Source organism: Rhodnius prolixus, unplaced genomic scaffold (assembly GCF_049639745.1).
Source record: "Rhodnius prolixus isolate KJV_2025 unplaced genomic scaffold, Rpr scaffold_2, whole genome shotgun sequence".
Classification (NCBI taxonomy): Eukaryota; Metazoa; Arthropoda; class Insecta; order Hemiptera; family Reduviidae; genus Rhodnius; species Rhodnius prolixus.
In genome coordinates this window covers 17,004,796-17,028,276 of record NW_027411592.1, presented here as the reverse complement: position 1 = coordinate 17,028,276, position 23,481 = coordinate 17,004,796, and the positions used below count along the sequence as shown (strand labels likewise).

The 23,481-nt window shown below is 32.5% G+C and overlaps 1 protein-coding gene and 1 long non-coding RNA gene across 2 annotated transcripts in view; one reads left to right on the top strand and one right to left on the bottom strand.

Moving 5' to 3' along the window:
* The window catches only part of LOC141449157 (lipase 1-like), a 44,747-nt gene extending 32,466 nt beyond the window's left edge, over positions 1–12,281 (top strand). Inside the window, exons 4-8 of the mRNA XM_074118299.1 lie at positions 6,985–7,231; positions 9,084–9,239; positions 9,798–9,882; positions 10,596–10,738; positions 11,502–12,281. Of these exons, the coding sequence (XP_073974400.1) occupies positions 6,985–7,231; positions 9,084–9,239; positions 9,798–9,882; positions 10,596–10,738; positions 11,502–11,651 (781 nt within the window). The 3' untranslated portion in view covers positions 11,652–12,281. The remainder of the gene's footprint in view (positions 1–6,984; positions 7,232–9,083; positions 9,240–9,797; positions 9,883–10,595; positions 10,739–11,501) is intronic.
* A 5,985-nt stretch (positions 12,282–18,266) lies between these two features.
* Positions 18,267–21,225, bottom strand: LOC141449174 (uncharacterized). Its single transcript, XR_012455378.1, has 3 exons — positions 20,888–21,225; positions 20,294–20,444; positions 18,267–19,502 (listed from the first exon to the last, which is right to left on the bottom strand). It is a non-coding gene; the product is annotated as an uncharacterized lncRNA (long non-coding RNA).
* Positions 21,226–23,481: the final 2,256 nt, after the last annotated feature.

Below are 23,481 nucleotides of genomic sequence, written 5' to 3'. Positions count from 1 at the left end.
TGCGAATAACTGAAACATCAGCTTTCTCAGAAGGAGTAACTTGTAAACTTTAAAACTCGACTATTAAATTTCATTTCAGCGAACTATCCACTAAACTGAAATTATCTCAACTTCTTAACAAATAATCCAAGAATGGGACTATTAGCGAGAATTTCAAGAATAGATTTCTTTTAGATAGATGAAGCCCTAGTTTTATACAAACTTCAAGTCGGAATCTAAATTTTTATTAAAATTAACTCTATTTTAGAGCCAAAAAACCATCAAATTATTTTTAGGAAGCTTACTCTCTGTCTATAGTCAAAATTAGTCATATTGCCTTGACGACTTGGAATCCAAATCTCGCTTTGCTTTAGCAGGACCTCCTAAATAATTTTGCTCTGGAAAATCATTCTTATAAAACACGTAACGCGCGAAATAGATTTAGACATTTTTTCATGATTTTGCCTGCAGATTAGTTAAAGATAAAATAAATGGTTGTTAGCAGCTGCCCTTCCATTTCGAGTCTCTTAACATAACTCCAGATAAATTCGTTAATTTAAAATTAAGGGTAATATGAATGGAATAGGTGAACATAGGTTGTATGGAAGTCCAGCCAGCATCTTACATTTAATCTCTTGGATTCCTTACTGATATTATTTGATAAAAGGCTAAGGCGAATCGTTATTATAATGAAAATTAAAATTTAAATATTTTTACAATTTACAAATCAATACTGTTATTAGTCGCTTCAATATTTACGTTTCCCATTCGTTACTTTAAGCTAAATAGTCAGGTATCGAGAAAGATCGATGATATTTTTGGGAATGTTATGAAAAATAAATATAACTACTTTATATATATGAGCTGTTCTCTGCACAATTCGATTAATTCCACTTTTTGAAAAATCTTGAGATTTAAATGTCAAAGCACTTGGTGCGGTCATAGCTTTTTATATTTGTAATAAATTTCCTAAATAATAAAGATTAATACCATTAAACAAGAAAAATTTTCTGGCCATTAAATAATAAATAATTTTTTTCAAAAGCCAATTTGATTCATTCCATGCTTTAACGTAAATCGTTGGAATAATTCAACTCAAATTCAGTAACAGCCTCTAGAAGATAACAGTAAATTTATTGGAATTTATACTATAAAAGGAATGATAATAAAACAATGTGTACGAGTATTATTTCATCGCATTTCTCCACTTTTCCATTTTCTGGAGTTAATCGAGTTGTGCAATGAACGGCTCTTAAATTTGCGTTAATATTAAATCTACGCTGTTGCAAAAAAATCACACTTTTAAACGATTATTTACCATAAATTTTAAAGAAAATTTTGGAAATTTATGTATTATTGAACAAGAGAAAAAAATTGTCAAAGTTAGGTGTCGCTTTCAACGTTACGCTTTTTCGAGCACTTTTTGACAACTAACTTTTATACAACTGCCCGGTAGGATAGTTGTAATAAAGATAATAGCTGTAGGTAATTATTGTACTAAAGTAAAGCCTACATCCTATAATAGAATATACTGGCAGTACCTTCTTCTCAACTGTTGATCATAAATACGTCCTCACCTGTTATTATCAACGCTCATTGATTCACATAAAAACACATGAAGTGAAGTAGACACTGTTTAATAGTATATAGCAGTGGTTTTGTTTATATAAAGTATTTTCTTCTTATGTAAAGCCAAACAACAAATCCTCTGACCTAGATTCTCTGGTGTAGGACGGGAAAAGAGATTCACAACAAAGTAACTGCCTTCTTTGTAATGACCAACAAATGCAGTCTTAAGATGCATGAAAAAGTCTTTGAGAAATCAATTTATCTTGATATTTTATTTCTAACAACTTCTATTTGCGGAGTGAAGGCTTTTCATCAGAGCTAGGAGGGATGTGTTCTGATTTCTGTAAGACTAATTTTCAACAAACGCAAAACCTTATAGTTCCAAAAAGTGTAACCTATATTTTGCATTGACTAACTTTGTAATAAAAATTAGCTATTTGATGCAGAGAATTGTGCCAAAAACTGGAACGAAAATAACGCGTCCGCGATCCAAAAACATGACAACGCCCAGTCACACCATTTGCTTCGTTTTCAAAGGATCCAATTTTCTAAATGATGGGAGAAATTGTCCTGTTTCATATTGACGGAGTGTACTGATTGATGTTATCTGTGCTCATTTCGTTAAATTAAATTATTGTATTAGATGAGTTACCCAATGTGTAAGTTTGCCTTCCGTAATCCGCAAAATATTCCTTCCTTGCAACCTTGGAATATTGATTTTTGCATTGTCGGTATTGAAAAGTTGCTTTTTTATAGTATTGCTGAATTTTTCAGCAAATATGAATACATTAATGAAAACAGAACTTTATTCTGGGACATAGATCACTTCAAAATAATAAAAGAGAAAAGGTAATGGCCTAAATTTGGCTGAGAAGAAATCTGGAGTCATTACAGTGATATATACCTTTCAAATATAAATTAAATTAACACATTATCAACATCAAAATTATTATTATAACAACAATCAAAACATTATCAAAATTATGCATATGAATACATAATGATACTATTATACAAGCTCAGGAGGAATTAGATATGGCAATATACAATGAAAAAGTATAATAAAAAGTACAATAAAAAGGTGGGTTTTAAAACAGGGCCCTAAAGAAAGCACACTGGTAGGGATCCAGAGGTATGAAAAAACACAAATCTACGGATGAGTTGTCTTTTGTTGCCTTTGAGAAGAAATATAAAACATGAATGTAGAAGAACGACAACGGATGTGGCGGAATGCAAAGGAACAATTGATTTTGTTTGTTTTTTCCTATAAGGTGATCAACAGAGGTTTTTATGGTTTGTGGCCAAAATTTACTCCAAGAAACATTTCTGTAAAGGTTTGGTTGGTTGGATCGCCATTTCATCTTTCAAATTAAGAACAAATATTTTTGGAATAATTTTAATCAAAAAATAAGTGCAATTTTAGCTTTTCTGAAGAAATTCTGAGAATCTTTGCAGAGATCAAATGCTTGATCTTAACCACGAAATGCTCTACAATTCTTAATTTCAAGTTACCATTCCCAAAAAAATGTTCAAGGTGAAGCAATGGAGAATATAAAATTAGGTGAGAAAATAGGTTAACTGACATGGAAGATAAATTGACATTCGCTACTTAATCTAGAACGATTCTTATATGCATAAATATTATCTCAAGTTTAAAAGATGAAATTTTCAGACATTCCATGCAACTGCTTCGGTTTTCCCATCGCCGTGGTTCCTGTTCATTGAATGTTAAGCTGTATGTTGAACTAAAACGGCTTATGTACAAGAAAAGTTGTGAGGTTCGGATATTATTTGCTGTGGTGTTTTGTGCGGATGCCGTAAAATACAAACTGGGTGCACGTCCATAAGTAGGGAATGTTCTACGTAGTATTGCAAACAAACCGCTAGATGGCAGCTGCAGCTGTACATGGTAGTACTCGTAAATAATCCACATTCATTCACTTGTCACTGCATCTATGTACTTTGTTATATCCGGTATATGGAGCCCGTGAAATTCGGTAAAAAAAGGGATAAACCACTGAATGAAAGATCATTAGCTATAAACTTGTAAAAATATTTGTTTTGGCATTTGTTGGCTAACAAGTCTCTCAGAATCTAGTATGATCAGTGGTCAAATGTCACGAATACCGGACTTTAGTAAATATATATATTGTTGCATTTGTTGAACAACACATTTGAAGCAATAAAAGTTTTATAACATAAAATTCACTACAAATTTGGCTCTACGCAATTCTTCATAGAATCAACCGTTCTGAGATAGAGTGCGGAGAGTGGGAGGCGCTTAACCGTATGAATAGTAACGTTAGGTCAACTTGTAATTCAGTACATAGTACGTTTTATAAAGTTACAGAAATATTATAATTACTAGTTTTACCCGGCCACTCGTTGCTGTGGCTCAGTCTGGTTACATGGAACCATTCCGTACGACGCAAGAACTAAAACCTTTGTGATCAAATTGCTTCCAGAATCAGTCTAATTAAGAACGTATTACCAGTTCTCCTGGCGCATCTAAGAAGAAGATTTCTTCAACCCCATTATTGACAGTTTGCATTATTTGATTGTAAATGCCTTTTTGCTCTAGCATTAGCTTAGGAATATTTGATTACACATAGGACCCGAGTTGTAACATTTCTCACGACGCAATTCTACATCGAACGAAGCAGCAGCATATCGATTCGGTAATGGCATTTCCGATTGATTGAGAACATTTTTCGTGATTTCTAAGCACAAATCTTCAATCATTATAAACGGTTCCTTATACATTACAGTTGTGAAATCTATGTTCATTTTTTACTATCTTCAGCCCTGGAGCGATTTATATTTCTCCCATAATTCTGTGGGAGATAACAAAAAAATCAGTAAAGAAATGCAGGAGAATATCAAGATATCAACCATTCAGAGAGAAGTAAAGTTTTCCATTTGTGCTTAAGACTTTTGGTAATGAATTTCATAAATTATCCAAATGATTGACATATTGCTCAATAAATATATTCTCTAAGCTTTATACCACTCTGAAATTATTTAATTGTTATTTTGTAATGTTTATACCTTACAATTCTAAAGTTTCTCCGATGTAAACAATCACTCGATGTAATCCATACAATGATTTAAAGCTTAAAACTAATGAAAATACACTCAATAAGGAATAAATGAATCATCACAACGCTTTATTATTACTTAAATTTGTTATAGAGTAATTTTATGAATTATTGTAACACTCATTTGTTGATTACATTTATTAAGTTAAGTAAAAAATAAAAAAATTACAATTTAAATTCTTTATAATAATTTATTTTTCAATTGATTAATTAAAACCATAATATGAATAGTAAATTAGTTACAGAAACCAGTAATATACGTAAAAGAAGGTAAAATTTAAAAATCCCATTAAAATTGCCACAAAAACAAACTTTGTATCCGGGTAACATAATACTGTAGGAGCTAAGTGTAGAACCACAGCAAAGAGGTGTGGCAGAATATCAAGATATTATCGGCCAATCAGAAAGAAGTACAGTGGCCACATGTTGCATAGATAGGAACTTAATACGCATTGGCTGATGTTTCCCTTACCACTGGCTCCGCCCATCACACACAAATTCGACTATAAGCTCCTATACCAGTAGATCCTACTGCTACAGGCGTTTTACCTCGTTTTTTAAAAGGAATTTTCGACAGTAAAGTAACATCTCTGGATTATTTCATTTTTTACACATTATTTATTTCAAAATATGCTATTATTTATCTTTACATAAACATACATCTTTTCCAATTGATTTTAACACTTTTACGAAATTATATACATACATCAGTTTTCAATATGTTTTACATATTTCTCAATAAATATGTTCTCCACAGCTTTGAACCACCTAGAATTGAATTACTTCTTCTAATGCTTGTGTGTATAAATTATTTCACCTCAGTCATCTTTGTAACGTTCTATTCTAAAGTTTCTCAGATGTAGTCACACGATCTAATCCAAACATTAACAATGATTTAAAACATAAAAGAAATGAAAGTCAACTCAATAAAGGATAAATAAGTTATCACATCGCTTTATTATTACATATATTTATTATAACCCTTTCTTTTATATTATTATAACAGTGTTTTATTGATTCCATTCATAAAGTTAATAAAAAATACAAAATTCACAATTTAATGTATATATAACAATACATTTTTAATATACTAATTCAAACATTATTATTGAGAGTAAAATAGTTACAAAAACGAGTAATATACTGAAAAGAAAAAACAATCAACAAAATACAAATTTTGTATCCGGGTAACATAATGCTGCAGGAAGTATGTGTAGAATCGCAGTAAAGAGGTGTGGCAAAATATCAAGATATTTTTAGCCTATCAGAAAGAAGTATACAGGCCATATGTTTTACAGATGGGAACTTAATACACATTGGCTGATGTTTCCCTTACCACTTGCCCACCCATCACACCAGATTCCACGATAACCTCCTTTATCATTATGTTCTACTGATACAAAAGTTGCATTTTACCTAGTTTTTTGACGGCAATTTTTGTCGATGACGTAATATCTTTGTATATTTTTATTTTTTTCACATTACGTATTCGTTCCAAAATATTTGATTTTTTTCCTTTAAATAATCATATATCTGTTCCATTTGTTTTTAGGTCTTTTAGGTACTGAATTTCACAATTTTCAAATTGCTTTACGTATTACTCATGTTCTCTATGGTTTTTACCACCTAGAAATTACTTAATTACTATCCTTTAATGCCTGTGTAATGAAGCGTTGATAATGGTTGATGATTTTTTTATAAATCTTGAACCAAGTTCTCAATCAATCGGAAATGCTATCACGGAGTCGATCTGCTTTGTTCGATGAAGATTTGCGCCGTGAACAAAAATACAACACGGGTGATCTGTTGTCGTACGTGCAATTAAATATTCCTATGCTAACGCTTGAGCAAAGAGGCATTTACGATCAAATAATGCAAACTGTCAATAACGGGATTGAAGAAATCTTCTTAGATGCGCCAGGAGAAGCTGGTAAAACGTTTTTAATTAGATTGATTCTGGCAGCAATTCGATCACAATATATTGATATTTTGAACAAAATACTGATATTCGCAACTGATTCGTTGATAACTTCACAATTTGATGATGATAAATTCCTAAAATTAAGTATTTTATAAAGAATGTAACAGATAGTTTTTTTTAAAGAAAGAACTAAGTGTCTTATTTGTTGAGTATAACAACAACTAATTATGAATATTATTCTCAAACTATTTTCTATTTATTTGAAGTCTTTTTCTCTAATTAAAAATGTGTAAACATTAATTTAGTAACAATAATTTATGAAGTGGTACAAATTAATTCACTCTATATTTTATTTATAAATATGTATAATTAGATTAATACAAAATAAATAAATGAATGTTACATTGAATTTTCCAGCTTCCACGAACATGGATACTACGACATTCCAGCCATGATAGATCACATACGCTTGGCGACGGGTCATAAGAGAGTATTCTATGTTGGCTATTCTCTCGGAGGGACAGTATTCTTTGTAGCATGTTCATCAAGGCCAGCCGTCAATGAGAAGATCCGAGCTGGCGTCGTTATAGCACCTTACATGTTCACTCCAGTGCACCTTAACAAAGTTTTACAATTGACCATTAGAATAATTTTCTCAGTTATGGTTAGTGCATTAGAATTTTATTCATTTTTAATTACAACTTTTCTGGTTGATTGGAATCTACATGTAAAGTTTGTAATTCTAGTTTATTAATCAATGTCCAGTAAGGGACAATGTTGCCAGTAACGAAAAAAACACTGTCTAGGGGCCGCCAAAGCACTGACAAAAGCTCCAGTCAATGATAACCCCAGAAACTGAAGCGAGTTAAATCATAATAAAAAAATTACTTGGTAATTTTAAAATATTTTGGATACTTCCCGATAGATATCGTTCAAAATTCATTTCATCATTATTGGAGTTCGTTCAGCTTCATTACAGAACCCTTTTTTGTGGAGGTTGTCGAGTAGTATTTCAGGCGGGCTTTACGTCCAACTACCAATTAAGTGTCGTGGATGGAGGCGACTAGCAAACATACTTCACTGTAAATTTCTTTTAATAACCATTAAATAAAATCCAAGACCGGGAATCGGACCCAGTACCACAATAGATATTAGCTTTGCAGGTCTCGCCTCTAACCACTCGGCTACTGTGGCGCTTTTGTCGAGTAGTAGGTTAATATTAAAGAAAAGCGTGGTTAATGAACAAAGAGTTACTGATGTTTGGCGAAAGACAAAAAAGTTCTCCTTACAACCGCCAGCCCTCCACAGTTCCTCCTGAAGGGCAGCAGTCCCTCTTTTGGACTTCGCTAACAAAAAGGACTTAAAATTTCACAGAATTCATGATTTATCATAAAACGCAAGTTGCACTTCTGCTATGTATTTATATGTGGGCAGTTTCAATTTAAACTTCTCCTATGTATTCAAAGTGATATTTCTAAATGTTTAGCCCAAAACCACTTTATCCTTTAAAAAGCCTTATTGTTCTTTTAAAAACCTTAGCCTTTTTAAAGGTGATCACAAAGAAAAGAAGTCTACGGTTCTCTAGTAGTAGACCATGAAAAATTAATAAAAGGCAAAAAAATAAAAGATGATACATAGTTTTTGATTGAATATGCTTTAAATTTTAGATTAATGGGCTTAATTAAAATTAGTAATGAAATTTTCACATAAAAAAAATCGAAGTACATGTACGTTTGCCATCAATATTTACGATATAAAAAAAATCTGTGATTTTTCAATTATAATTCTAACAAAATATTTGTTTGAATACAATTTTCTGTGACTTTTTGCTTCACCTTTTTAAATTCATGTATTTTCTTCTCTTTTTAATAATGTAGATAGTAGTTAGTAGATAATAATGTAGTAAAAATTAAAAACACAATTATAATGAAGAGTAAAAAGTTGAGAATATTGCTGAACCTCAAGTTATATCTTCAGTTTCAATATAATTTTTGTTCGATTAAAATGTAACACCACAAATGAGGTTTATTACTCCAAGAATTATTTATTTAGTACTGATTAAATTAGAGGTTTATAACTATATATTTGTATTTCCATTAACAAAGTGAAATTTAGTATTCCTTAATAATTGGAAATTCAAGTTTAACGAAAATTGTTGATTTTATCCGTTGCTGCGACAGATAAAATATAAATCGGAAAGTGTTTTGGACTTTCATCTACCATCAGAGTTGGATTGGTGTAGAAAGATCTTGGACTTTACTTATTTTTCAATCACGCACTACACTTGCAAACTATTACTTAGCTTTGCAGAGCCTCATCACATATTTACTGAAAATCTTTAAGTAATAGTTTTAGTTTTAGGCACGTCAAAATCGGTGATCTTTGGCGTTCAAAGCCTTTCACTCCGGACAGACAGCGTTCACTCGTTTCAGACAACATCGTCCATCATGCTTAATTTTCTTAATTATAGCAAATTATTTTGAACTAGAAACATTATAAAGTATATTTGTTCACAGAGACAATGGCGAACGTTAAGAGTATTCGAAGTGTTTCCACGTTCGAACGCTACATTGGCCATTAACCAACTATTCTGTGAACCTAAATCTAGACTAATGCCTCTTTGTCTCCAGCTGTACGACCATGTTTTTGGGCTAACTCAAGAGCTCAATGAGGTAAGTATTAGACAGATTGGATGATTTGAACAGGTGTACAACCAACAAAAGTAAAATTATATTATTTACCTGTTTATTAAAACAGAACTTATACAATGAGGAAGTAGCTGTCTTAAAGCACTATGTCTCTACTTTGCTATGGGCTTCTTCTAAAATAGTTTTATAACTTTTTTTTAATTGGTGACGACAGAAATTATCATTTAAGAAACATTAAATAGAAGAGTAGCTTGGATGTGCAAAAATATAATATTACAAATATGTTAACAATCCGATGTACATTTGTAGGCTTGCAACTAATCAAACTTTGTTTAAAAAAATATATATAAATAATAAAATTGGAGTAAATAACCTGAGCAGTAATGTATACAATTGAATTCATATTATTCAAGACTTCCTCAAAACTGTAAATATGTAATCACTATTGTAAAAAAAACGGATTATTCATTTATTATCCTGTTTGCTTTGTTTGAACATTAAACTGCTCTAATTGGTTTAAATTCCTAAAATATTAATAAAATAATTCAAGAAGAAGATTCATTCAAATTTGCATTTCAACAGAATCTCCTGCTGGATGTGATGAGCACTTTCAGGGCAGGGTCGTCAGCAAAAACGCTCTACCATTGTGCCCAGGTCATGTATTCCAGTAAGTTTTATTTTTCTAATGATCGGAAAATTTTTTTGGTTCTATTAGTTCTATTACTTCTATTAGAGATTTCCTCCAACTTCCAGCAACAAGATCTTCTTTCTATGAGGAAGATTTGCAAACCTCTTATTTGTTGCGGCCTCTGTAAAAATCAAACAAACGTTTCTTTAAAATGGTAATCGTCCGTTTAATAGAATCAGAATTAAATGTACTTACTCGGTATTTGCAGAGAAGTGATAATATTAATCAGTCCTTTCTAAAATACTTTAGCCATTTTTCTGTAATTTGTTCATTAGCATTCTCTGCTAAATAAATTTTCAAAGAACCATTCAATACAAGTACATATTGCATCAATCAAATTAAGAGGCCCTATCACTTTCATATCTTGCAAAATCTTTGCATAAAATACCATTAATTTGTTCTTCCTCCATTCAAATCCATTCTAAAACCTCATTCCTAGGTGATTCTACAAGTTGACTAAAGCCTCTTACTCTGCGCCTCTAACTAACCAAACTACTTAGAGACGTAACAAGTATAGTGAGAATTATTAAAAACCAAATCCTCTAAGATCTAAAAATGGCGAATCGAAAGTGTGGTTCAATAAACAAACCACGTTTATCAAGAAAACTGAGCCACTGAGAAATGTGAGCCACATTGTGTTTAATCTTTACGTTGGGGTCCATGAATTAAACGTATTTAATTTACTTTTACAGATTCTCTGAAATATTATGACTATGAGCCAGAAGAAAATCTAAAAAGGTACGGACAAACAGAACCTCCAGATTATGATCTCAGCAGAGTCACGGCCCCGGTATCGCTCCACTATAGTCTCCAGGATTGGTTTGTTAATGCTGAGGTAATTGTAAATGTAATATCTAATCTCATAATGGCTAACAGTGAGCAATGTACGGATTTGTATTGGCTATCAAATTAAGAATTTCAACAGTTTCGGTTCACTTGTCCAAATTTAGTGTTCATTTGGTGAACAATTCACTTTTGGGGCAGCAGTAGGATTGGACCGCATTGCTTCATACTTAGAGCGAAGTCGAAATGTGTATGCCATGAAATGAATAAATTTTATAAAATAAAAAGTTCGGAGAGAATTCCGAATCATATAGTACATAATGAGCACTTAAGAAATATTGTATAACGTTTCAATTAGCGTTTTAACTTCAAAAAGACGTGACGTCCAGCGATTAGCTTTCAGTCAGTATAGAAAAGCGAACAAATTGAACTAAGACCATCAGAATGAAAGTAAACAGTATTCTAACTTCCCAAGCAAAATAGCTTGATCCAAAAATAGCATTTAGTAGTTATTTCGAAGAATTACTTTGAAATCGTGATTTTCTTCCGAATCATTTGGTTCAGTTCAGCAATAATTATGGTCGTGAAAGGCTTTAATTTATAGTACTTTAGTATTCTTTAACTAATCAACGATCTTGTATCGTTTATACGAATTATAAATCCAGCCTACACGTACAGTGAAAGCAAAGAACCATAAATACCCTTTCCTGATTGGATGAATAGCAATCTGCAATGTTGTCGATGTTAATAATTATAATGTATGCAATCAATAAATCCCAAAAATAAATTTTTGTTTTGTTTTGTCTTATGATCAGAATGTGGACAAACTGGCCGAACGACTTCCCCATTTGATTGGAAAATTTGTGGTGCCTTCGCAAAGTTTTAACCACATTGATTTCATGGTCGGCAAACATGCTAGAGAATTAGTGTACGATGAGATATTTAATATTATTTCCAAATTCTAAATCAAAGTGTTGTTAACTAACGATGTCACAATAAAATACAAAATCTTTGTGGTTACTTTAAACAGTAGTAGTTATGTGACTAAATTTGAGTTACATTATTCAATAAATAAATAATTTATTAAAAAATGACTAAATGATACACATCTCTAGACGACAAGAGTATTTACTAAAATAGAATTTTTAATTTTACTGAAAGAAAACTAAATTCAGCCAAGGTTCAACAATGTCAAAAAAATTCATTAATTTATTGTTTATTCATCTGTTGAATGAAAAAATAAAATTTGATAAATTACCCTTGATTTAATGAATTAAATTTGCTATTAGTTTAATCTGTAAAATAGTTTTCATTCTTATTTTTCAATAACAAAAAAAAAATTACTGAGATTGCCTTCAGATCTGACTATTGGAAGAAGAAGGAACTGCTTCCACATCTCACATACAGTTTAACCCTCTTAAGAGTACGTGTAACTTGCGAAAGTTTGAAATGCATGGATATAAGCCCATTATATGCGCTTAATATCTACCATTAATTTGTAATTAATGAGCAGAAGTGATCAATATATCAGAAAATACGAAGTAACATCATGATTTAGGTTTAGATCAGATTAGGGAGTGGCTTAAAGCCAAATCTACTGCGAACGAAAAGAAGGTCGTGATAGAAAATTATCACCAACTCCTCCTTGCAATAGAATGCAAAATATCTTAAAAAGTACTTCATTTAAAATACCTAATTCCCGACAGGTAACAATCTAAACAATTTACTATTGTACAAAGAACTGTGATGACACTATACTGGATATGTCTATAAGAAGTTCTTCTATTTTATCACAGTTAAATATTTTCTTACCATTGATGAGCCCAAAAGCACACAATTTCAAATCTTTTATTTTAAAACTTTATTATAATTTGGATCATCACAGCAACAAATAATTAATTAATTTTATTAAACCGAACTCGTTGCAGCTAAATACTCGTAAATGTTGCAGATAAGAATTGTTTTAACATTCTACTCATGCCTCTTTGCAACGTTTAGTAAATTTAAGTTAATATATTTATGAATTTGTTTCTATCAACAAAGAAATTGAATTAAGAATAATATTAATAAAGAATGTTAATTCTTATATTAAGGCATTGACATTTTACTCAGGACTGTGATTATATTGTTAGTGAATTACTGTAACAATAAATTCATCTGGTTGATAAAAAAAGAAGATAAACTTTGTAAATATTATTTATTGTTTATTTATAACTGGCTTGTATTATTTATCTGTTACAATTACTGTAAATAATTTGGATAAAATCATTTTTGTTTTTGTAAATAATTATTACAATTCGCAATAAAATATATTCGTTACAAGAAATATTATAATTGTAGAAAAAAAATGTATAAAAATCCTCACTAGAAATTGTTTATGTTTTCCGTTTTGTGTAATAGAATGAGAATTGAAGAACTCATAGGATAAATTTATGACAATGGGGTAGTGGCTACAAGTTACATTGCAGATTACAAATTAACTACATCTTAGAAATTCAGAAAAATGGACTAAGGTTAAAGTTGTGAAGACGGTAAAAGTGAATGCAAATGTAAAACAGTTAACAAGAACTTCTAACTAAGGGAGAAAAAAAATTGAAGAAAACTATCCATACAAACTCGATGTGATCTAGTATTTGTACCTTGCAGACATACTTCAGCTATGTATCATCTTATACATCATCTTACACAATTGGTGCAAATCTAAACTTCATGAACGTCATAAAAGTAATGAAAGAGAATAATAATTTCCATAAGTTAAGCCAACTATTAATGGCTAAATGCCGATGAAATTTTGCAAATGTAAATTTGCAGTGGTTTAAAGCAGACAACAGTTGGAATTTCTGTATTTCATTACAGAGTTAATGAATTGAATAATATGCACCAGAGTTATTCTTCCTTCCAGTGCTAATGCAGTCCAACTTGAATTCAAGAGATACACATAAAATTCTGTTTAATAAACCATATTTGCAATCTTTAAGGTAATTAAAAGAATTTTTTATTATATATAATAGTAGATTCCAAATTTTCAGTTTAATCAAATTAAAATTTTAGAAATTACTCCGATCAACAAACATTTTGGGATTTGTGTAAGTCCATTAGTAAAATGTAAGAGCGGCTTTAAAAATATAATATACCGATTTAGTGAAATTGTACTAGCTTTAGTTACTACCAAACGTGCTCTCAGATGTTAGAATATATCAAAGATTTGGGAAAACCAAATAAGACTGTGTGCGATCGCGACTTGTAATTCACGAGTTAGAAATCGGTTGATACATTGAAGTATATAGCTTTCTTAATCTGTCATCATTAATACAGAACCCATTTTAGAGTTTTGTTGGAGAATACCCAAATAGGCTTGGGAGATAATATAAACAACACTTATCACAACACAATTGAAAAATCTCAATTAGAAGCACATTATGGTGAAATATCTAGAATAGCAGATTGAAACCAAGGAATGCTTTGGATTTTGAGAAGAAGTAGAAAGTTAAAATACACTGCTCCACAAAAAAAAGTGGCGCACTTTAAAAATGCGTTATTTTTTTTTCTCTGTAACTTTTTTGTTCTACATTTTATTTTAGTTAGCAAATATAAGAAGTATAAAGTTACGGAAGGGCTAAAATAAAATAAAAAATGATCTAAAAGAAATAAAAACCTTTAATTTAACAAAAAAGTACTTCTCGGCAAAAAATGAGTTTAGAAAAAAAAATGTATTTCTTCCGATTAAAAAAGAGAAAAAGAATTTTAGTGACGTGTATTGCTCGCATTACTGCATCCAATCTCCTCGGCATACTCCTTATTAAATTTCTCACGAAATCTTGTGTTAATTCCTCCCATATCTCCACCAAAGCACCTCGCAACTCTTCTAAGCTCCTGGGAGGATTATTTCTCCATCTTAATCGCCTACCCAGCTCATCCCAAAGATGTTCGATCGGATTTAAATCCGGGCTGCGTGCTGGCCACCTCAAAACACGAATGCTAGTATCCTGTAGATATTGAACAACACAGGCGGCAGTGTGTGGTCGGGCATTATCTTGCATAAAAATAAAATTCTCCCCAATAAATGGTGCATAGGGTATCACATATTGCTGCCAAATTTTCCTCACATACAAATCTGCATTCAAGATTGCCCTGTTGAACACGTGGAGCTCAGTCTTAGCCTCCATAGAAATCCCAGCCCACACCAGCACTGAACCACCTCAGAATGGTAGTCTACCAGAAATATTGCACGGAGCGTAGCGCTTTCCAGGCCTTCGGCAAACCCGTCGCCTCCCATCAGATGCATAGAGAGCAAAACGGGACTCGTCTGAAGAGAGAACGTTTCTCCAATCGTTCTCAGACCAGTTGCGGTGTTCCCTAGCGAACTCTAGACGGGCTCTCCGATGAACTACGGTGAGCAATGGTCCTGTGGCTTGCTTCCTAGAGCGTAAATTCATTTCAGCGAACCTTCTTCGTACGGTTTCGGCACTGACTAAAACTCCACGAACAGTAAGCAGTGTTTGAGCTGTTTCAGAAGCAGTTGATGTACGATTTCTTAGAGTGTGAATTCTAATAAATCGGTCATCTAGTGCTTCTGTGGCTCTTGGTCGACCCGAACCTTGTCTGCGAGTGCAGAGGCCTGTCTCCCAGTAACGATGGATGGCTCTACGGACGGTGGTTTCAGGCAACCCTAACGTTCGTGCTGCGTACCGCTGACTCCGTCCATCCTCAACTAATGCAATAATACGGGCCACTTGCTCTGCAGTAATCACCATTTTTTGAGAATTTGCAATGCTTTCAGCTTGAAAAAAGTCGAAACGCAACTGTAGAGGTCAATAAATTTATTTACTGTTGAGGTAAAGTTCACGTTGTTCTTTACACAAAAAGACCGAAGGGGATTAAACGAGGCATTGCTTCTCTATTTCCAAGAAACTTTGGACCTTGATTCGATTAATTGTTCCCTGACAGTTTATGAAAACAATTAAAACTAATAATCTTTCCCCAAAATGTAATAAAACAAAAAATAAACGCTTATTTCAAAGTGCGCCACTTTTTTTGTGGAGCAGTTTATAATAAAAATGCGATAAAAAGTAAATTTAATATCACAAATTTGTGTCTTCTAAAGTAGGAGGCAGTCTTAGTATATTCTAACTATTGAAGTGGGAAAGTGGCTACTTTGGAAAGATTTGAAGGCCCTTAAGTTATAGAAAGTTTCTTACAAAAAACGAAACTTGTGAGCTAAGAATCCTCGATGGCCGAAGCAGAGGGAACTTCTCTATCAAAATGTAAACTTTGTACCAAGAGAATGCAGTTTAAAATGAAAGTTAAGAAATAGATAGTTGAAAGCTTCGTCAAGATGAAACAGTTCAGCCATTTCTTCTTAGAGTTCTAAAGAAACAAAAAATGTGTGCACATACATCGTCACCAGAGTCCGAATGTTAACTAAAATCTTTTTATAAGCGCATATTTACATTTACATTTTGGCAGTTCTTGTTAAATTAATAATTTAAAATTAAATTATTTTTATTTTTTTTAACCAATCAAAGCTTTTGAATAAAAAAGAATTTGAGGTAAAATTTTGATTTTGAATCATTTGTAATCATTATTTTTACTTCATTCAAGAACTGCATCACCAATGTAGATCTAAAACCAGATTAGGTTTGTTTCGTTTGACGTTAATGGAATACTTTTCCCATTATTTCGAGAAACCTTAAAATAAAGTTGACGAGCTTGCTCGGTAAATGGCGATGCCACTAACCCCCAATTTCTCGACGACTGGCACAAAAGACGAACTGTGATACTAATGGAGGCTTTTGTTTTAATGAGTCATAACTAAGTTTTGTTTGAATCATGTTAAAATCATCTCTAATCAGCTGCGATCATAAAAAACAAATCGAGCGGAAGATTTCTGCATACAGCGTGGAACAACAGCCTTTAAACTGCACCAATAAGAACTGCTCCCAAAGTAGGGATCAGCCAGCTTCGCAAGAGGGGAGTTCTTGCGATGATGAGGAGTCACGCGTCTCAATTTCATGACTTGCCTCTTGATGGTAGTTCTCGCAACATTCACAAAACACAATTTGACCCTATAGGAATTTAGTATATATGTTCCAGACGAACAAGCAAACTACAGCTTCATTAACATCGCTCTAACATAAATATGGGGAAGTCATAGTACTATTTTCGAAATCTCAGCAGTAAAAGAAAATCAAAAGTCACATGAATACATTTTTTTCTGGCCCTGCCAATGATTTGAAGAATTCATTTATTAGAGTTCATTTTAAGTTTTATATACAGGGTGACCAAAGTTATATGCTCCACCCACTTTTTTTTTAAACGGCGGGAAATTTCGAAAAAATAAAAAACACCTATTTAATCATTTTTAGTTTAGTTTATTTTCAGTGATTGACCCATTTTTTTAAACCCCTGTATCTCGAGATACAGCATCCAACTTTGTTTTTTCCAATGGAACATTACATTTTTTGTTGCATATTTTTGTAGTATTTGAGCTTCTAAAAACAACAACAAAAATTTTTGTTGAAATCGGTTAGGTTTTTCAAAAGTTATGGTAATTTAAAATATGAAAAACAAATTTCAGTTTACTATCAAAATTAAGTTATTTTTTTTAAAAAATCTGTTCAAACTGGGCACAACCAACGGATAGGCAAGCCAAAACTCTGGACTCCCACGCTTTGCTTGCAGCAGCACTTATCGTGGCGAAGTCAAGATCTAGGCAGGCTAGAGTAATTCGACGTTTCAGATCATCGACTAAAGCCACGGGATTAAGGATACTTTACACTTTATTTTTTAGGTATCCCCACAAAATATAGTCCACTTGGGTCAAGTCCGGAGATCGAGGTGGCCATTGGATGGGACAATGAGTCCTTTCGCACTTTGAAGGAAATTTCTGCCCAGCTAACCTCGAACCACTCTCGCCGGGCAACCATCTTGTTGAAAATACATATCTATCCGACGTTGTAGATGAACATCTTCAAGCAGAACTGGCAAAATGTCTCTTAAAAAAAGTTAGTTACCTTGCACCAGTTAAGTTCTCCCTGTAGAAGTATGGACCGATTGGTTGATTTCCTAAAACTTCACACCAAACGTATGTAGAAAAAACAACCTGAACGTCAAATAACTCTAGCCTGCCTAGATCTTGACTTCGCCACCATAAGTGCTGCTACAAGCAAAGCATGGGAGTCCGGAGTTTTGGCTTGCCTTTCCGTTGTTTGTGCCCAGTTTGAATAGATTCTTTAAAAAAAATAACGTAATTTTGACAGTAAACTGAAATTTGTTTTTCATATTTTAAATACCCATAACTTTTGAAAAACCTAACCGATTTCAAATTTTATTGTTTTGTTTTTTTTAGGAGCTCAAATACTACAAAAATTTGCAACAAAAAATATAACGTTCCATTTGAAAAACAAAATTTGGATGCTGTATCTCGAGATACAAGGGTTTAAAAAAATGGGTCAATCACTGAAAATAAACTAGACTAAAAATGATTAAATACGTGTTTTTTATTTTTTCGAAATTTCCCGCCGTTAAAAAAAAAAGTGGGTGGAGCATATAACTTTGGTCACCCTGTATATAGGAGCGGGTGTTGGACTAGTGGTCAAGAGCGTGGATTTGTAAGAGGAAGATCCCCAGTTCGAATCCCACGTATGACTTCTTTTTATATGTTTGTTTATAGTCAAGTGTGAGCTTCCGCCTGCGTTCACGACACCTAACAGTTGGACGTTCAGCACCGCCTGAAAATATAGGTGATTTTAGTAATATAGTGATCTAAGAAAATCGAAACCATATATTTTAACAATTTAGTTTTAAACAAACTGAGCACTGTTCGTGTTAATGAAGATTGTTTTGTAAACTTAACTTAATATCATACTATTGATGGAAAATTATAAGAAAAAAAAGAAGCATTTTACCAGAAAGTGGTCCTTGGTTTCTTCTATGGCACGCCTCTACGCAATTATCAGAAGAATAAATTAAACATTGAAACAGTTTTAAAAATTCAAAAAGCAGCTTTAGATTTTAACATTGAGTCCTTTTTGGGGGGAAACAAAAAAATTGGACTACAATAATTTTTTGGAATCAAATATTCACAGGAACCGTAAGTTTTGAAATGAAATAAGAAGGGAAGGGAAATATTTTACCAAAATACGTCTGGATTAGTTGTGGATATTACAGAAGCATAATGAGATAAAAATTACGACAGCAGTTGACCAACTCTTTCTTTTTTTCTAATTTAATGTGCGCGCGTGTGTGTGTGTGACGATTACTTAGAATAAGGAGCATAATAAAGATAAACCACAAGAATAATGTGGTATAAAGTGCCTATTTATTACTATTTATGAAGATGTGATACAAATTTTATTATTCAAACTTTTTATGAAAATTTGTTATGAATGAAAAAGCATACATCAATTAAATTGCAAACAATATCATTGAAACTTTAAAGCAGTAAAATTGCTTTAATGATATCAATTGTAAAAAAATTTGAATAAAACAAAAGCTTTATTGAACGTTTCTATATACGATAATTGAAATTACGAACTGAAGTATGAATGAAATCTTGGGTACTAGCTGATTTGTGTAACTTTTGTCGTTTAATAAACCGTTATACATAACTCTGTAAACAGTAAGCCTTTAAGGAGATGTTATAGGAGCATCAGTGGTGGACTCTGGTCTTAGGTTTCACAGAACTTAGGTTTAAATCCTTCCCATAGATTATCTGCTACTAAAACCCTCTGTAGAACTCTGCCTGATGCTGGATAGTAAGCCGCCTTAATTTAATTAACTCTCTTTTATCCGGATAACCTACTTTTATACAGTCCCTGCCAATCAATGATTTCAAATCAATACTAAGCCTTTTTATGAAGTTATAATGCCAATCTCTTGCAGTTAATTTTCTTAAGTCACACTAAATTCTACGAAATTCGTCAATCATACCAGAAATAACTGCAGCAATAGACCATGAGAGCCAGATTTCAAATAATTGTGTGAATATCTTTAGAAAGGCTGCGCCTAAATATAATGTGAACGGCTGTACGCAACACATGGCGGCGCTCCAGGCTAGCATATCTAAACAATCTCAGTTAAATAGTTTCCATCGTTCCATATCGAGAGTGTAGTTTGAAAAACATTTAGTTGCCTGTTGTTGTTACTTTAACAATGATTATAAATAATTTAGTAAGATGTGTTCTGGGCATTGCTCAGTGGTTATCGTACCGGACTTCCACACGAAGATCAGATGTTCAAATCCAGCAGTCGTCCTAAGTTATACCCTTTTTAAAAGCTTCTTACTCCTTAGGCTGGAAACATAGTGGAGCGGCGAGCAAAGCGGCGATGATAGCGAAGAGCGAAGCGGCGAAATCAAACAGAAGTTAACATATGGGACCGCGCATAGTGGCGAGCAAAGCGAAGATAGAGCAACTCTATCTATTTCTAGTTTTTGTTTTTGCCGCTTCGCTCTTCGCTATCATCGCCGCTTTGCTCGCCGCTCCACTATGTTTCCAGCCTTAGTGAGAGAGACATGCAGTGCAACGAAGCGCAGTTACCTCATGATCTCAGATATTTTCACGCGTCAAAAAATTAAGATTAAAAAAAATATTAATGCATTTCTTACTTAAACTCCTTTGTCATCAGCTATTAGAAATGACCTAAAACAAACTTCTTATTTCAAGCACGCTATTGGCTGACACTATTGGTTGATTGATTTGTACTCAAAACTATGACTTCTTCGTTTAGATGATTTTAATAAGAACTTATTGTACAAACTGAAATAGAAAAAAAAAACATTAATTTTCAAACTTTCATACTCGTATCCCATCATTTATAAACATTTTAATTCGAATAAACTTGAATTTCGAGTTTGTTTAATCAAACTGTAAAGAAATGTGATCCAAAAGAGAAATACATAAAAGTTAATGCAGCTAATATTATTATGAACATAACTAATAAATTATGTTTAATATACGAAAAAAGAACTAAAACGCCTACTGAAAACTAACTGCTGTACACACATTACTACAATGCATGGAGGGAAATATTTCATGGAGTTGAAGGCGCAAACGAATTTAAAGTTAGAGCAAACATTAGACTGACTCAACGTTGCCGCATAGAAATATTATTTTCTAATTGGAAAGAATGTTTTGAGGCGAGAGAACGTCTTTTAAGTTGGTAAAAAATAAATATCACCTGAGGAATCATCAAGACTTACACTATTCCAGAGACAAACAACCTCCTTCTGGTGCATTTGAGGGACAACCACATTCATGTTGCAAGTTTAACGATATCTTGAGAGGTTGAAGATGGCCAGAATTTGATAGTTTTCCATAATTAGATTATGCCACCATTTCCATTAGAATATGAATATATTACATAATGAAGCGTTTAGCAAGAACGCAGTAAAGCCGGCGGTAGCTGCAATAAAAGATTTATAATCAAAGATAATTATATTCATTAATAAGCTGTATCAAAATACAAAAAACTTTTTTCAGAATTCAAACGTATAGGGTCGGGTGAAGACAACTGCAGCAGAGATGATACTAAGTTCGGAACTTGCAAAATAGATTAGTTAAAAATAATTTACCTCGTTTTGAGTGATAAATGAAAATATATTTTCGTTTTCCTCTTCTAAAGAGAGATAGCACTTTGAAAATTCTTTTTTTGGTAATTATATAAAACATACAATGCATATTCACTGAAGAAGGAGTTAATAATATTTAGGAAAGAAATTAAATGTAGGAAATAAGTGAATTGTCTTAGACAAAAATTCAGACTCTCGAAGGTTGCAACGATAGTTTTGTTTTTTGATAATTACTAAATTTGCTCCTACTGTTGCAAAGGCATTCGATTGATTTGCGGTAGGGCAGAGTAAACTAATTTGAAACCGATACCCAACGTTCGGTTGGACCACGACGCAATTCTGTTCGCTACCAAAGTAATTGACATAAAGTAATCACGATTGTGCGCCACTGGCATAAGACGAAGTGGCGCCCGGAGCTTTTTTCAGTGCACTGCCGGCCTCCGGAAAGTGTTCTCTCATTTCAGACAATACTGTCCATCACCGGACAGTGAGCTAGCTGTAAGAAGCTCCTAGGAAGAGAAAATCTAAGGGTCAGCAGCTGGATTCGAACCCGGGATTCAGTAGTTGTTAATTATTTTTTACCTTATAATGTGATATTTATCATCATGCGCATCGCTGTGCCCTATTCTTTTAATTTGGATTCTGTTGAAGAGATTTCATTACTTATTAGCGCACTATACTAATTATGAATTATAATTTGGCACCCAGGCTGCTGCGATAATTGGTGCCCCTGAATTTTCCACGGTATATTTGAGCTCGGATGACGGCACTCACTACCTTTTCTTTTCCATACACAATACCTTGTTCAGCAAGACTCGGTAGACTCTAGGTCTAATATAATAATAAAGTATTAAAGGTTTGTACAATCGAACTGAATAAAAGTTAATCACAGGTATGGATGGTCTAATGGCAAATAAATATGCTTATTATTCGAATGTAAAAACTTCAGTGGAGATTGTAAATTAGTTAAATTTTAAATACAAAGTAAAACATTTATTAATATTGCGTTTAAATAGTATTTATTGTTGACGTTTTATATTAAACTAGAAGCCAAATGTCTGAACACAAATCAGATGGTTTAGTGCCCCTAAAGATGTATAAAAATACGAAAGGAAGCAGAACCGATTAAATAATGGTACTTGTTCAAAATGTAACTATTTTAATAACACGCATGGCTCAATTTAGAAATTGAGATTAACCATTAATGAGGTAACCAAAAATGTAGGAAACTAATAACAAATGATATTAATCAAAATACTTTTAAAAAATATATATATATATTCCCAGAATATCTGCAATAAATGACTCTACCAAGTTCGCCATTGCCGATTCTTGAGAACTGACCATGAACAAACAACTAATCTAATTTTCTTAGATCGTCTTCTTCTTGCCCTCGAAACTAGATCAATGGTATCTCCTGTGGTACTGTAATAAAACTAATATTTGAAGGAATGAAATCTAGATGGTTAATCCGAAAATTATGTTGGCTTATGCCAATGGTAAATATAACAATATTATCTCATATTTGATGGAATAATGGTGCCTACACGAAATTTATGAGTAAATTGAAAATGGGGCTCGCTCAGATGAGACAATGGACAATTTGTTTCTGAAATGTTGCAGATTCTAATATTAATTATTTGAAATCTACGATTTAAGGAATTGAATTTTATATTTATAGCGTCGTTAAAGTTGGTGGACAAATTTGCTGACTGCTAGGAATTGGACTTATAGATTCTTCTGGAGCAATTCAGCCAAACATTTTATTTTATATTATTTTTTTGGTCAATAAAAAAGAATTAGATTACAACAATAATAGTGCGGCTAACTTAACAAAAGAGAACGTAGGCATTTTTTAACTTGTAAAAAAATTTAGGTGTAAGAAGAAACAACAATTTAATTATTTAAAAAATTTGAATGCTTTGTACAAGATTCTGAATTTAAAAAGAGATTTTGATTAAAGAAAGTTCGACGTGGCGTAGGTTAGGTAACAATATATATTTTTTTTTCTTTTATTCAAAATAATTAACTATTTTTAGAAGTTTAGAAAAGCAGTATATACTTAAACTGAGTCTAAACATTGAAAAGCGAAGAGATTGGCACACCACATACGGATACAGCACCAGTTCCACAGTTACTGCTGGCAATTCTCCAATCTAGCTTATTTCATTTCCAAGCTGTGACTCTCACAGTAGAACTAGCGCATGCGATGATTAATCTCAAAC